General features: G+C 47.2%; 1 protein-coding gene across 12 annotated transcripts in view; it reads left to right on the top strand.

The window, feature by feature from the left end:
* Window positions 1-264: 264 nt before the first annotated feature.
* The window catches only part of STX2 (syntaxin 2), a 45,432-nt gene continuing 29,389 nt past the window's right edge, over window positions 265-16,307 (top strand). For 9 of the 12 annotated variants that reach the window (XR_007471649.1, XR_007471650.1, XR_007471648.1 and 6 more), the window contains exons 1-2: window positions 265-524; window positions 14,660-14,734. Coding sequence is in view for 8 of the 12 variants with exons in the window: in XM_033440655.2 (XP_033296546.2) it covers window positions 495-524; window positions 14,660-14,734 (105 nt within the window). In the remaining 4 variants the exon portion in view is untranslated. Of the gene's footprint in view, window positions 525-10,513; window positions 11,932-14,011; window positions 14,233-14,659; window positions 14,735-16,307 lie in introns of those variants that run through there. The other 3 variants (XM_049697843.1, XM_049697844.1, XM_049697845.1) reach the window with 3 other exon arrangements.

The raw sequence follows: 16,307 nt of genomic DNA, 5'->3' as shown, positions 1-16,307 counted from the left end.
TAAAAGGTGCATCTAATTGACCAGGCTAAGAGGCCGCCAGAACGCAGCTCGGCCGGGCCCCGCCCCTCCATGGCCAGCCCCGCCTTTTCCTCAGCAGGCCCCGCCCCTCCACTTTCAGTGAGGTTCTGCCCTTTCCTCCACCAGGTCCTGTCCCTGTCCCGGCCTAAGAGGCCCCGCCTCTTTCCCCTCTCTGGCCGGCCCCTTCCCTCCCCGATAGTCCCCGCCCACCCCGCCAAGGCTCCTCCCCTCCCCGGCGGGCCCCGCCCCTCGGGCCGCGGCATTCCCGCAGGAAGGCTCCCGCCGTCTGCGTGGGCCTGGGCGCGGCGCGGGCCGGTCGTACGCAGAGCGCGCCGGCGCGGTTGCCGTGGCAGCGCCGGCGGAGGGGACGGCGACCGGCGGGCTGAGGCGGCGGCGGGGCCACCGAGAGGTCGCGGCCGGCCGGAGGCGGCGCCGGGCAGGCCTGAGCGGCGGCGCGCGGCGCCCGGCCCGCGGGGATGCGGGACCGGCTGCCGGACCTGACGGCGGTGAGTGGCGGGCGGATAGCGGTTCGGGCCGGGAGCACTGGGGGCGCGGGCGTTGGCCGGGGCCTGGCGGGAGGGGGTCGCGGGCCGGGCTGGGGGCGGGGGCGCGGGGACGGGCGGGAAGGGGAGGCCAGGTCGGGGGGGCGCCGGCCCGTCGGGGCGGCCTAGTGGGTGGGGTCGGGGCGGGGGCGCAGGGCTCCCCCAGCCCGCAGCGCCCCGCGTAGGTCGCCGTCCCCCAGTCCCCCGGACGCCCCGACAGCCCAGAGGCGGGCACTGTTCTGCCCTCGCTTCCGCGCGGGGGGGAAAACAGCTTTTGAAAGGGCGTCTCAGGGGAGCGGCCGGACTGGACCTCGAACCCCTTTCCTGAGCTGGGCTCTGCCGCTTCTTCAGCTTGATGCGTTCCCTGGAGTCACTCCATCCTGTCGCCTGGTTTGAATCCTTGCACAGCACTCAGCACGACCAGAAATTACTTGCTGAATTATGGTCCGTCCCACCCTAGTGGGTGTCAGCTCCTGGGGAGCAGGACTTGTCCCCTCGCCCCCTGTCTTGTCCCTGGGGTCTAAGACGGGGCCCCGCGCGGTGGGAGTGAATGCACCTGACGCGCCTCCGTCGGGGGGGCCTTGCAGGGCTGGATGCTGGGAGGGAGCGGCGAGGCAGGTACGGAGCGGCGCCTTTTGTTTCCCCTGTAAATAGTTTGCTTTGTGCTTGTTTACTGCCAGTAAGCCCAGCTAGCGGAGCGTGTAGGTGCTCAGTGAGTAGCGACAGCAGATTACCGATTATTTTAATAAGAGAACAGTGTTTTTTTCACTTAGGCGTTGAACTAGTGTTTGATGCATTTCACAGACAATACTGTGAATGAGATGGTGACGTTGAAACTGTAGTGGATGTTTATACTGTGGGAGAGTTGAAAAATTTTAGGCCAACAGAATTAATTCTTTTTCTTTAAAAATATTCAATACAAGTACTAATTGTGCTGAACGTTTGCATTTTGTTTCCCAGTGCACAGAATCCCTGGCAGCCTCAGACCTGCGGTAGGCCCACTGCCCTAAGGCATCCATTGAATGTCATGAATTAACTTCTCTTCTTTGCTTCTAGAATGGATCTAGCTGTGCCCCAGGCTTAGGAAGTAGAGAGAATAGTCAGATTATTATCTGTGTTCTGTCCGCCAGATGAGGAATCTTAGTTCAGAAAGGCAGTGAATTATTCATTCTTAAGATTATGGAAATTATGCTTTTACAGTCATCCCCAGAAAGTTTCTTCATAGTGATTTTTCTTTCCTTCCTTTTTTTGTTAACGGTCAGGTACTTTGACCTCTGCACTTTGCAGGTCAGCATCCTGTGAAACAGCAAATTACTGTTCTGTTATCTCACTCAAGGGAGTATCTTTCCTTGTTAGAATTAGAAGCTCAAATATTTGTTAAGAAGTGACGAATGTATCATGAGAGGACAGCCAAATTTTTGAATGTTGGGGAATAGTAGAAAAGATCTGTCAGTGGAGTATGTGACAAGCTTTTCTTGGCTTGATTAGCAAAAAATAAAGAAGACAGTTATTTATTACTCTTCCGTGTATGTGTATTTCAGCTCTCATGGCAACAGTGTTGGTAAGAACATGTTTTGATCTAGAATTTTAGAGCAAGAAGTGACCTCTTCTGGTCCAATATCATCTTGCTGTAGATGAAGACTAAGCAGCTGTAGAGCGAGTTAGCAGAAGTTTCTACGTCTGGAGTCGTCGAATCTTGGGCAGAGAATTTTTAAACCTCTCAAAACTTCACTTTTCCTGTATATAAAGTGGGGATAGTAACATCTTTCTTGTCTACTCTCATGGAAGAAGCTGTGAAACATAAAATTATCTGTTGCGTGTGCCACTCTGGGAGAAGGTGGGAGAGAGAGAATGGTCTGTAATTACAGGTGCTCTTAATATTTATTAGTTTTTAAAAATGTTTTCAGGAAGTTATAAAAAGGAATCTTCTCCCTGGCATAAAATATTAAGTTAAAATTGAATTTGACATACTTAAGTTTGATAACTTTTAATATTTAAAAACGTCTCTGAAAATTATCAGATATAAAAGATAATTTTTTTTCCAGGAAATGTGTCCTCTCCAAGTAGTTCTTGGAGAAGTTGACTGTCCTTTCACAACCGTGTTTCTAAATGGCTGGTGTTTTTTTCCTAGGTAAAGTTTAATATTTAATTTTGGTAGTTAAAATGCCTGTCATGTCCACATTGACAAAATATTTGTGATGCCTTCTAAAGATTTCTTTATTAGCTGCTAAGGATTCCTCCTGAGAAAAAGATTCCCACTGGTAACTACTCAGAAAGGACTTAAAAGTTAGTTTGTCTAATACAGTTTGTCAAATATAGAGTTAGCTGCTTCTAAGCAGTGATTCTCCTTTTGAGCAGCCAATTCATCTGGGTGCAGAAAGTTTAACTGACTTGCCCAAGATTGCCTAAACTCTAAATCCAGAAAGATGTTTCTGGATTATAAAAAAAATAAAAGGATGACCCATTCAGCAGGCACTTGAGTGCCAGTGCTCTACGAGGTAATGTGCTAGGTGCAGGGGACACAGAAATGAACTGGGTGTGTGCGGTGGGTGTGCACAGCCCGGGGAAGGAAGAGTGAAAAAGCAGAAGGAAATACTGTTTAGGAAATAAGTCAATCAGAACAGAATTGCTGTCCTGTAAGATAATGACCCCAAATATATTTTGATTACCTTTAAGAAAAGTTTGCAAATGCAAATGGCTATATTTATTATAGTTAAAAATAGAAAAATTGCAAATTTCAACTGTGGGAATTTGCAGGGTAATAAACATAAACACACAGTAGCTATGTGGTATTCATTAGTAGATGTATGAGAAAATTACCTTTTTAAAAACATTTTATTGAAGTATAGTTGATTTACAATGTTGTATTTAATTTCTGCTGTACAGCAAGGTGACTCAGTTATACACATACATATTCTTTCCCATTATGGTTTATCACGGGATGTTGAATATAGTTCCCTGTGCTCTACAGTAGGACCCTGGTGTTTGTTGAGAAAATTACTATTTTTTTAACATCTTTATTGGAGTATAATTACTTTACAATGGTGTATTAGTTTCTGCTTTATAACAAAGTGAATCAGTTATACATATACATATGTTCCCACATCTCTTCCCTCTTGCGTCTCCCGCCCTCCCACCCTCCCTATCCCACCCCTCTAGGTGGTCACAGAGCACCGAGCTGATCTCCCTGTGCTACGTGGCTGCTTCTCACTAGCTATCTATTTTACGTTTGGTAGTGTATATATGTCCATGCCACTCTCTCACTTTGTCCCAGCTTACCCTTCCCCCTCCCCATATCCTCAAGTCCATTCTCTAGTAGGTCTGTGTCTTTATTCCCCTCTTACCCCTAGGTTCTTCATGACATTTTTTTTCTTAGATTCCATATATATGTGTTAGCATACGGTATTTGTTTTTCTCCTTCTGACTTACTTCACTCTGTATGACAGACTCTAGGTCTATCCTCCTCACTACAAATAACTCAATTTCATTTCTGTTTGTTTGTTTTTTTGTTTTTGTTTGTTTTTGTGGTACGCGGGCCTCTCACTGTTGTGGCGCCTCCCGTTGCGGAGCACAGGGTCCGGACGCGCAGGCTCAGCGGCCATGGCTCATGGGCCCAGCCGCTCCGCGGCATGTGGGATCTTCCCGGACCGGGACACGAACCCGTGTCCCCTGCATCGGCAGGCGGGCTCTCAACGACTGCACCACCAGGGAAGCCCTCGTTTCTTTTTATGGCTGAGTAATATTCCATTGTATATATGTGCCACATCTTCTTTATCCATTCATCTGTTGATGGACACTTAGGTTGCTTCCATGTCCTGGCTATTGTAAATAGAGCTGCAATGAACATTTTGGTACATGACTCTTTTTGAATTATGGTTTTCTCAGGGTATATGCCCAGGAATGGGATTGCTGGGTCGTATGGTAGTTCTATTTGTAGTTTTTTAAGGACCCTCCATACTGTTCTCCATAGTGGCTGTATCAATTTACATTCCCATCAACAGTGCAAGAGTGTTCCCTTTTCTCCACACCCTCTCCAGCGTTTATTGTTTCTAGATTTTTTGATGGCCATTCTGACTGGTGTGAGATGATATCTTATTGTAGTTTTGATTTGCATTTCTCTAATGATTAATGATGTTGAGCATTCTTTCATGTGTTTGTTGACAATCTGTATATCTTCTTTGGAGAAATGTCTATTTAGGTCTTCTGCCCATTTCTGGATTGGGTTGTTTGTTTTTTTGTTATTGAGCTGCATGAGCTGCTTGTAAATTTTGGAGATTAATCCTTTGTCAGTTGCTTCATTTGCAAATATTTTCTCCCATTCTGAGGGTTGTCTTTTTGTCTTGTTTATGGTTTCCTTTGCTGTGCAAAAGCTTTTAAGTTTCATTAGGTCCCATTTATTTATTTTTGTTTTTATTTCCATTTCTCTAGGAGGTAGGTCTAAAAGGATCTTGCTGTGATTTATGTCATAAAGTGTTCTGCCTATGTTTTCCTCTAAGAGTTTGATAGTGTCTGGCCTTACATTTAGGACTTTAATCCATTTTGAGTGTATTTTTATCTATGGTGTTAGGGAGTGTTCTAATTTCATACTTTTACATGTACCTGTCCAGTTTTCCCAGCACCACTTATTGAAGAGGCTGTCTTTTCTCCACTGTATTTTCTTGCCTCTTTTATCAAAGATAAGGTGACCGTATGTGCGTGGGTTTATCTCTGGGCTTTCTATCCTGTTCCATTGATCTATATTTCTGTTTTTGTGCCAGTACCATACTGTCTTGATTACTGTAGCTTTGTAGTATAGTCTGAAGTCAGGGAGCCTGATTCCTCCAGCTCCATTTTTCGTTCTCAAGATTGCTTTGGCTATTCGGGGTCTTTTGTGTTTCCATACAAATTGTGAAATTTTTTGTTCTAGTTCTTTGAAAAATGCCAGTGGTAGTTTGATAGGGATTGCATTGAATCTGTAGATTGCTTTGGGTAGTAGAGTCATTTTCACAATGTTGATTCTTCCAATCCAAGAACATGGTATATCTCTCCATCTATTTGTATCATCTTTAATTTCTTTCATCAGTGTCTTATGATTTTCTGCATACAGGTCTTTTGTCTCCTTAGGTAGGTTTATTCCTAGATATTTTATTCTTTTTGTTGCAGTGGTAAATGGGAGTGTTTTCTTAATTTCACTTTCAGATCTTTCAATATTAGTGTATAAGAAGGCCAGAGGGCTTCCCTGGTGGCGCAGTGGTTGAGAGTCCGCCTGCCAATGCAGGGGACACGGGTTCGTGCCCTGGTCCGGGAAGATCCCACATGCCGTGGAGCGGCTAGGCTCATGAGCCATGGCCGCTGAGCCTGCAAGTCCGGAGCCTGTGCTCCACAACGGGAGAGACCATAACAGTGAGAGGCCTGCGTACCACAGAAAAAAAAAAAGGAAGAATGCCAGAGATTTCTGTGCATCAATTTTGTATCCTGCTACTTTACCAAATTCTTTGATTAGCTCTAGTAGTTTTCTGGTAGCATCTTTAGGATTCTCTATGTATAGTATCATGTCATCTGCAAACAGTGACATCTTTACTTCTTTTCCGATTTGGATTCCTTTTATTTCTTTTTCTTCTCTGATTGCTGTGGCTAGAACTTCCAAAATATGTTGAATAAGAGTGGTGAGAGTGGGCAACCTTGTCTTGTTCCGGATCTTAGTGGAAATGATTTCAGTTTTTCACCATTGAGGACGATGTTGGCTGTGGGTTTGTCGTATATGGCCTTTATTATGTTGAGGAAAGTTCTCTCTATGCCTACTTTCTGCAGGGTTTTTATCATAAATGGGTGTTGAATTTTGTGGAAAGCTTTCTCTGCATCTACTGAGATGATCATATGGTTTTTCTCCTTCAATTTGTTAATATGGTGTATCACGTTGATTGATTTGCATATATTGAAGAATCCTTGCATTCCTGGGATAAACCCCACTTGATCATGGTGTATGATCCTTTTAATGTGCTATTGGATTCTGTTTGCTAGTATTTTGTTGAGGATTTTTGCCTCTATGTTCATCAGTGATATTCACCTGTAGTTTTCTTTCTTTGTGACATCTTTGTCTGGTTTTGGTATCTGGGTGATGGTGGCCTCGTAGAATGAGTTTGGGCGTGTTCCTCTCTCTGCTATATTTTGGAAGAGTTTGAGAAGGATAGGTGTTAGCTTTTCTCTAAATGTTTGACAGAATTCGCCTGTGAAGCCATCTGGTCCTGGGCTTTTGTTTGTTGGAAGATTTTAAATCACAGTTTCAACTTCAGTGCTTGTGATAGGTCTGTTCATATTTTCTGTTTCTTCCTGGTTCAGTCTTGGAAGGTTGTGCTTTTCTAAGAATTTGTCCATTTCTTCCAGGTTGTCCATTTTATTGGCATATAGTTGGTTGTAGTAATCTCTCATGATCCTGTGTATTTCTGCAGTGTCTGTTGTTACTTCTCCTTTTTCACTTCTAATTCTATTGATTTGAGTCTTTTTCCTTTTTTTCTTGATGAATGTGGCTAATGGTTTATCAATTTTGTTTATCTTCTCAAAGAACCAGCTTTTAGTTTTATTGATCTTTGCTATCGTTTCCTTCATTTCTTTTTCATTTATTTCTGATCTGATCTTTATGATTTCTTTCCTTCTGCTAAATTTGGGTTTTTTTTGTTCTTTCTCTAATTGCTTTAGGTGCAAAGTTAGGTTGCTTATTTGAGATGTTTCCTGTTTCTTAAGGTAGGATTGTATTGCTATAAACTTCCCTCTTAGAACTGCTTTTGCTGCATCCCATAGGTTTTGGGTCATCGTGTCTCCATTGTCATTTGTTTCTAGGTAGAAAATTACTATTTTTAATACCTGAGTTCATGGTGATGAATTGCAAGTATAATTTATGTATGTATGTATGTATGTATTTATTTTTGGCTGCACTGGGTTTTCGTTGCTGCGCACGGGCTTTTCTCTAGTTGCGGCGAGTGGGGGCTTCTCATTGCGGTGGCTTCTTTTGTTGTGGAACATGGGCTCTAGGCATGCGGGCTTCAGTAGTTGTGTCTCGCGGGCTCTAGAACGCGGGCTCAGTAGCTGTGGCACATGGGCTTATTTGCTCTGCAGCATGTGTGATCTTCCCAGACCAGGGATCGAACCCTTGTCCCCTGCACTGGCAGGCGGATTCTTAACCACTGCGCCACCAGGGAAGTCCCACAAGTATAACTTTTTAAGCGGCAGGAAAAACTGCCCAGATATTTTTAAGGTTCTTTTTTGGCAGCTCAGATTGCACGCAGAGTGCAGATTGTTATGTAGTAAAGTTTCAGGTTCCAATTTATAAAATAAAAACATTTTTTTCTAAGTACTTCACTGAAACTTAAAATACTGAGAATTTCATAATACATGTATAATTTAATATATGAATATATCTATAATTTTGAATGTTTACGGTTTAGAATTTCATAATTTACTAAATCCTGTATCATCATACAGTTCCCACAGTTGGAATCTATATAGTTTCTCCAGGAAGTATAATATCCGTTTGTATACAAAATAAAAGAGCAAAGCCTGTACCTTTCCACAGGTTAATTACTTCTGGTTTTTAACTTCAAGTCTATTCATTCTGAATGTAAGGAATAGAGAACCTAAGCGATAACCAGCACCCTCACTCCCGCAGATCGCCTTGTTCCAGTCTCTGTTGTTCCCATGTGCCCTTCCGCTCCGGCCCTTGCACACGCTGCTCCGTGTGTGTGTCTCTCTGCCCCTTTCTCTGCCGGCCCCACCCCTTCTTTTGTTTTGTTTTGTTTTGTTTTGTTTTTTTTCCTTTGCGGTACACGGGCCTCTCACTGTTGTGGCCTGTCCCGTTGCGGAGCACAGGCTCCGGACGCGCAGGCTCAGCAGCCATGGCTCATGGGCCCAGCTGCTCTGCGGCATGTGGGATCCTCCTGGACCGGGGCACAAACCCGTGTCCCCTGCATCGGCAGGCGGACCCCCAACCACCGCGCCACCAGGGAAGCCCCCCCACCCCTTCTTTTGGCCTCAGTTCAGACATCACCACCAGGAAGTCTTCCCACCCTCCTTCCCCCTTGGGTCCCCAGAGATCTTCCTGTCTGTGCATCTGAACATACACGAGGTCCTGTTTTCTTCCTGCGCCCTCCCCCAGACTCTGCACCGTTTCCAGGGCAGATGTGTGCTGTCAGGTTTGCTCCGAAGCCTCAGGATTTTGCACAAAGCACCTGCTAGGTGTGTATTGAGTCGTGTGTTTGCTTTTGAAAATGCACAGGGTTAGGGAGATGCAGATGACAGTGGACTCTGTTGTCTTCAAGGTTCTTTGGGTTGCAAGGGACAGAAACCCCTTAGCTAAAACAGAAAAGGGAGATTGATTAAAGGGTAGAATGGGGCCTCAGACTCAGGGCGGCATGTGCCGTGAGACCTCACGAGGAGATGGAACCAGGGCCAGCGAGCAACCAAGCCCGTCTCTGTCCTTGACTTTCGTCTGCCGTGCTGCTTCTCACTGTGTGTGTCTGTGTCTTTGTTTCCTGGTTTCTCTGTCCTTCTGTGTGTGCTTTCTCTCCGCTCCACCCCCATCTCTGTCTCATCTCTCTGCTCTTCATTCATTCCTTCAGCTGATCTCTACTGAGTGGCTGCTACGTGCCAGGCACTGTTTCAGGCGTGAGTTATGACAAGACCCTTGAAGTCCTTGCTCCCCTGAAACGTGTCATGGGGGAGGGGACAAGAAACAGCTAAGTCAATGAGCAATAAAATGCCTTTCCCGGTAACTGCTGGGGAGGAAATGAAACAGGGGGAGTGGGTGTGGGCGTGGCTGTTTTGGGCTGGGCCATCAGGGGTCTCTGATCGGGGGAGGTCTCTGAGCTGAGATCTGAATGAGAAGGAGCCAGCTGGGCACAGGTCTGGGAGGTGGGCACTGGGCAGAAGGCACGGCCAGCCCCAGGGCTCTGCTGTGGGCACAGGTTGGTGTGAAGGACAGGAAGGTGGTGAGTTTGATTGTCAGTGGTGAGCAAAACATGAGAGATGAGGAGAAATCTTTAAACATACCTTCGAGAGGAGAAAAACAGAAGCATTTGTGCAATACAGTGTTATTTATGTAAAGTGTAAGTACCTGCAGTATTTATATAATATTAATAATGGAGACAAATATGAAGTAAAAATATAAAACATGAAACAGTGTAATAGTCTACCTAGGGCATGAAACTACGACTGATTACATACATATATGGGAAAGAAATGCTACTGACATTCGACGGCACAATTACCACCTGGCCAACAGTCAGCTTTTACCTATTTTTAATTACAAGTATTCGTCTATTACTGAAGTCATGTAATTTTGAAATTAACGTATTGTAGCAGCAAAGCTACTACAACCATTGTACATATTTCAAGATAATTATTTCCTCACAATTATCATTTGCATGGAAGGCCCTAGTGTATGTGTATTTGGAGAACAACCTGGAGAAAAATCCAGTGTTTTATCCAACTTTGGATTCTACTAATTTGTGATAATTCAGCTTCTGAATTATCTAAACGGCATTCCAGTGACAAATGATTCATCTCTGTTAAATAGTCTCTAAACATGGAAGCTACTTGATGTCTCTTCCTCAGAACAGTTTTTACAGAGAGAATTGTATTTTAATATACTGCTGCTTTTAAGGAGAATTGTTTTAAAATTTAACAGAAACGGAAAGTTGATATTTGGATGTTTATCTTGCACTTTGACACTTTAGAAATCAAGTTGGAGAGTATTCCCACTGCTCATAGTAAATGCTTTGCCACAAATCGTTTTGTTATAGACGATAAGTACACTGTCGTAAACAGTATCTACTGTAGGGATCACACCGTCTCCGCTAGAAAGGTTGAACGTGGGCTTCACTGAAGACGGGGCGATTGTGCAGCAGCTTAAACAGCGTTGTTTTCTTCTTCTTCTTTTTTTTTTTGGCCACGTCGTGCAGCATGTGGGATTTTAGTTCCTTGACCAGGAATCGAACCCTGGCCCCCTGCAGTGGGAGCACAGAAGCCCTGAACCACTGGACCACCAGGGGAGTCCCTAAAGAGCATTGTTTTGGTAGTCACTTCTTTGTTTCTTTTTTCATTAATGGAAAAGCTAAGACAGTATTACTAGGTCTATTTCCTAATGTCAGGTAATTCTGAGAATTCCAGATAGAACTAAGGAATATAAGTAAAGGGTTAAAAATGAGAAGGAAAAAAGAAGACATTAGAGGAAACAGATTCCAAGTCATTGGCTCCCTCTTGGTCTGCAGGTACAGAAACGAATGATTTACCAGGAAGCGAATGACTGAATAAAGGTCACGCATGAGACGTGGGCTTCAGCGGCGAGGAAGAATTGAGTTTCTCTGGTAACTGTTTGTTCACCGCCTCCTGCACGGAGTGTGGTCTGTGTGTGATGTGATAGTAAAATGACCGACTGCCCGTAGGGAGAGTGTCATGTTGGAAACCATCTCTCCTGAGCCTGGAAATGAGTGAATGTCTCTCCCGGAGCAGGTGAAGTAGCGGGCTTAGGTTCGCGACCGTGTCACACACACAACAGGCATCTTCGTGTGGGCTTCGCCTCGAGGTGGTCTAGTGCCGCGGGGGTCAGGGGTGGGGCTGGGGGCGTGCAGGTGAAGCAAGACAGGTGTGGATTGATCGTCGTTGAACCCCTGCGATGGACCCATCGAGGGCCCAGTATGTCATTCCTTCCACTTTTGTGCGTGTTTGTCATTTTCCACGGCAGAAAGTGAAACAGGCCGAACGCCGAGGCCTCTGAGAACCGCGAGTGGCTGTCAGCGGGGTGAGATGTACGCCCCTGGCCCCGGGGAATCCCAGCCCTGCTAGGCCACGTTCACGTTCACTCTCTCCCCTCCCCCGTTGAATCTGCAGGGAGTTGGCTACTTACAGTTAAGTCCCTTGAGCCCTATGAGCGCCCCAGCTGAGAAGCGACTGGGTGGTGCGCGGGGAGGCAGTGACGTGCGGGGCCACTCGAGGAGCGCGTGGTGTCGAAGGCCCGCGCGAGGCCGCCTGGCCCGGAGCTCGGAGGAGAGCTGGGAGGCCCGCTTCGCCTGGAGGACCCTCCTGCAGCCCTTTCTTCCGGGAGGAGGGCGGGGGCGGGGTTAAGAGCAAGGGCGTGGGCTGGAGTCAGAGGGGCAGGGCGGCCCCTCCTGGCAGAGGGCGGGTCGTGAAGTGGCGCTCGAGCGGGTGTGGGAGGTAAGTTCTGTCGTCCGGTGACTGAGCCAGGCGAGGGCAGCTCTTGCCGTTGGGGAGTGAGCGCAGTGTGGGATCTGTGAGGTCGAACCCACCTGGTGCCCAAAGAGGCTGGGTGCTCAGCCGTCCATGGGGTGCTGTGTGCGTGAAGTGGGGATGCTCGCAGGCCTCGGGCGGCGCTGGAGGACCGGTGAGACAGCGCGCGACCCGTGCCCTGGCGCGCGCGGTACCCAGTAGCAGCCGTCTTTCACTTCAGGTGCCTTGGGAGCCCGGAGAAAAGCACTGCGGAGTTGGTGGGCGGGTCTGCACATAACTTTCTGTCGCTTGTTAGCCGATTGCCGATCTGCCTTTAAGTGCTTTTTTGCTCGGAATTAAGAGCATGGACCAGAAGTGATTTTAAGAGCCTTTATTGGGGTATGCATGCCCTGGGAAAATAACGCCCTTCCGAAACCCACAGCCCCGCCTCTGGGGGCGGGGACGGGATGGGTGTTGTCACCGCCTCGTCGCCGGTTAGAACCCACATCTGCGACTCCCGGTAGGTACAGGGTTTTTTCCTCCGGACAGCGCTGTTCACAGGCTGCAGAGTTGAGAGGAGTGTCTCGGTTAGCACGCTTGATTGGAGAAAGGATGGCGTGAGTGTGCTTCAGCCCGTACTGGTGCGTGCGCATCCTTGGGCTCTCGTGCCGCGGGCCCGCAGACTGGGGCCTGACCCAGGGAGATGTGCCCTCCCGGCTCTGGAGGCCAGAAGCCAGGGTGTCGCGGGGCCGCACGTTCCCCGAACCTGCGCCAGAGCCCTGCCTTGCCTCTCTCACCTTCCCGTGCGGGCGGCGGTCCTCAGGGGTCCTCGGCTTGTAGGTGCATCGCGGTCATCACGGGCCGCCTCCCCCTGTGCGTCTCTGTCTCTCATAAGGACGCGGGTCACGTTGGGTGAAGGGCCCACGCTGCTCCAGCACGACCTCATCTTGACTGACTGCATCTTCACTGACCCTTTTTCCAAATACGGGCCCCAGGCTGAGGTCCTGGGGTTGCAGCATCTGTGTTAAGGGGGCACAGTTGAACCCATAGTGCTCACCCTGCTAGCAGAGCTCACAGGAGACGTTTGCAGTGGCAGTGCTGCCCGACTGCAGGCATCTTTCCCCGCAGCTGGCGCCTGTGAGAGCAGGTCCCTCAGCTCTGAGAGGTGCCGGGGGCAGCTGAGGGAGCTTCTGCCGGAGTCCTGCGTAGGTGGGTCTCTGCTTTTCCCTCCGAGACCGCCCCACGGCTGTCCCAGCGCGAGGTGTCGCCTGGTGATAACACGTCGTTCACGGTCCTCTCGTAAAAGCCCGTTGTGTGAGGGAGCTCGCACCTCCCGTAGAGGAGCACGCCTCTTCTCCCTTGCCGTCCTGGATTGTCTCCTCGAGGAGGCCCTGGGGTAAGGCAGGTGCCGAAGCCTTCCCTGGGGTGGTGAGAGATTATTGTTGATTTTTAGGCCAAATCGATTTGCCTTAGTGAGGGCCCTGGATGGGTGCAGAGGGAGGCTGCATTGTGCTCTCTTGACACATTTATTAAATTTTGTAGATGTTTTCCTAGATAAATTTAGGGAATTTTGTTTCCACATTATTTCTGGGTTGTAGATCAGTAGAGCCACACTTCTGACTTTCCGTGGTTAAAGACTCTGATTTCACGAGGGTTGAGAGAATCCCCGAAATCTGGCCGCCTCGGCTCTCGCAGGGTTTGAGCTGAGCTGACTCACCCTGCATGTCCTCGGGGAGACAGTTCCTAACAGTTCCCTCCTCTGTACTCTGGAAGGTGTATTTCCTTTTTCCTCCCGAGTCCCCAGCTCTCGCTGGTGGATGCTGTGTAACACGTCCTTGACAAACACTGTGATTCCGGTACCAGGTCCCGGGTTCTGACGTTGTCTCCTGTCCCCCGTGGCTGTAGACGGAGGTCGCTTTCTTCCCAGGAGAGACTTTACACCGTTAGGTTCTTCTGCCTCCCTCAAGGGGTGGGGAACACAGCCGGGCAGCATCACTTGGAACTTAGAATGTGACGATGTTCCCGACGTTCTAGGACAGTCATGAGTGCATGGACTGCCTCACCCCAGCCCCGCTGAGTCAGAGACCCAGCCCTCTAGGCGGAGCTGATGCCCCTCAAGTTGGAGACCCATTAGTCTAGAATAACATCTCCTCATTCTTTATTCTTCAGTGTTATTTTAAACTGATGGTACCTGTTTGTGTCTACGTGAAAAATTTTAAAACCAGAATTTTACGTTTTATATTTTTCCATTTTAGTGTAGGAAACATGATGATGGAGACACAACTGGTGTTGCTGAAAAGGACGCTTTTATGGATGACTTGTAAAGTACGGTGTTATCCTGGGTCTTCCCAGCGGTCAGTTGCTTTCTTCCTCCGTGTTACTTACTCAGGTCTTCGCTACTGAGTCTTTCCTTAGTAAAGTGTTCCTTGATTATGAGTGTGGCCGTGACTGGGAGTTACTCATGTAGGGAAAATTGGTAAGCACCAGCTAGCATATGTGATAGTTCCTTGAAAATTATTACGTAGTCTTGAAAAGTGAGCTGGTGGTATCAGTATTTTCAGTCTTTATAGAGAGTGTGCAATGTAAGCAGTTTCACTTGTTGAGGATAAACCTGGCCTGTGTTAAATGGACGTACTCAGCGTGGGTGATTCTGCGTCTCTCAGTTCTGAGAGATCTCGCCATCGTTTCCCCAGGACGTGGCTGCTTCTCAGGGCGTGCAGCCCGGTCTGCCTGCCTTGACTGTGGCCTGGTGCGGCTCTGGCACACGTCGGAGTCGTTGCACTTTGGTGCTGTTAGTGAGTTGGGATCCTGTAGGTACCGAACTGCTCTTGTCTTTCAGTTCACTGTGTCTATGTGAAAATTTTTAAAACCAGAATTTTACATTTTATATTTTTCCATTTTAGTGTAGGAAAACTGATGATGGAGACACAACTGTTGTTATTGAAAAGGACCATTTTATGGATGATTTCTTCCATCAGGTAAGAGCCGTTTAATGAAACCCAGATGGACTTGTTTTCTTTAAACATAGTTAAACTAATGTAACTGTGCACTTGTCATATTTGAAATAATACCCTAACTAATATTTTAAAAAGTTGGTGTTTGAATTGCAAACGTTCTCTAGACTTTTTAGTGCTAGGAAAACATTCTTCTTGGTGATGGACTTGGTGGGGGGGGGGGAGTTGAGAATGGTGATCGTGGGTGTGGAGCGCACATGCAGAGACTGATGCCCGCAGACTGGGGTGCTGGCCCGGCGGGGCTGCTGCTCCAGGGCCGTGCTGGGGGAAGGCATGTCCTCAGAGCATGGGAAGGCCCCGGGGAGATGCTGCTGCACCCATGGCCAGCGGTGTTCTCCAGACTCCGGGCGGTTTGGTCCCGGGGAGGGGAAGGCCTGGGGGCGGTGCTGCCCCTCAGCTGGTGGCCAGGTGTGCATGGTACACACAGCGAGGCTTCCCTTGCTTGCCTCCTGCAGAACGGCAGTGAGTCCCACATATCAAAGAGCTCACGTTGTGTATTTCCTAAACGCTTTGATTGAATTTTAAATTCCTCTCCTGAGAAGTTTTCCACGTTTCAGAATGCCGGTCTCTAGGTCATATGGACTTCTGTCCTGAGAGGTCTTATCCGGAAGCAAAGGTACGATTGTGGCAGCTCTGCTCTGCCGTTGCTGTCAGGCAGCACGGCCTTTCTCTGGGCTGTCTGCGTGTGGGCCCGCGCCCTTGGATCTGACTCACACCTGTCCGTTCCTTCGGGCTTCCCTGCGAGGCCTTTCCCTCTCCCTCTTAGCCCCCCAGGGCTGTTTCTAGGCTGGCGTCATGTTTAAATTGTTACCCCTAAGTCATAGCTGATCAAATTTTGCATAATTTAAAATTTTTGAAATTGAGTCAGAGAACAAATATTTTGACTTTGTTACATATGAAGAAAAGAAACGGGTTCAGCGTAATTTTTTAATGATGAAAGCTTCATTTGCAGGACTTGTTTTGATTATGTTGAATCTCGTCTACAAGTTTCAGTTAACTCAAATCTGTTGACAGTCTAAACCGGTCTATCAATACGTGGATTTGAAAATATGTAATATGTTAATAAAAAATATCTTAGAAGTTATCTAAGATAACTTTAGAAGTTACCAGTTTTCCAGATCCAGTCAGAACTTATTGAATACCTAGTGTAAGAACCTATTCATTGGGTTTCAAGCATTTATGTTAGTTCTTATATAATGGAAAAAACATGAAATTAAATCATTAGCTACAGGAATATGAAATTAAATCATTAGCTACAGGAACTTACTTTAAGGTACAAAAGAGTTAAGATGGTGGACTTCCGGCTTTCACTTTGGAAATGAGACTCTTTTTACTGTCTTGAGCTCACCTGCCCACTTTGTAAAATCACTACTTCCCTGATTTTACCCCCGTTACCTAGATGCTTAATTCTTCCATACCAGTTCTCCGGAAAAACATATTTCTTATTTTAAGAGTCTCCCAGCATTAAATGTTGTCGTTGTACTTTCTAGAAGAATTATGTAAATCACTCAGTCATTAAGCTGTAGTAACTTAGCGC

Source organism: Orcinus orca, chromosome 15 (genome assembly GCF_937001465.1).
Source record: "Orcinus orca chromosome 15, mOrcOrc1.1, whole genome shotgun sequence".
Lineage (NCBI taxonomy): Eukaryota > Metazoa > Chordata > Mammalia > Artiodactyla > Delphinidae > Orcinus > Orcinus orca.
The sequence above is the reverse complement of the archived record's forward strand: the minus strand, read 5'-3'. Positions and strand labels throughout refer to the sequence as shown.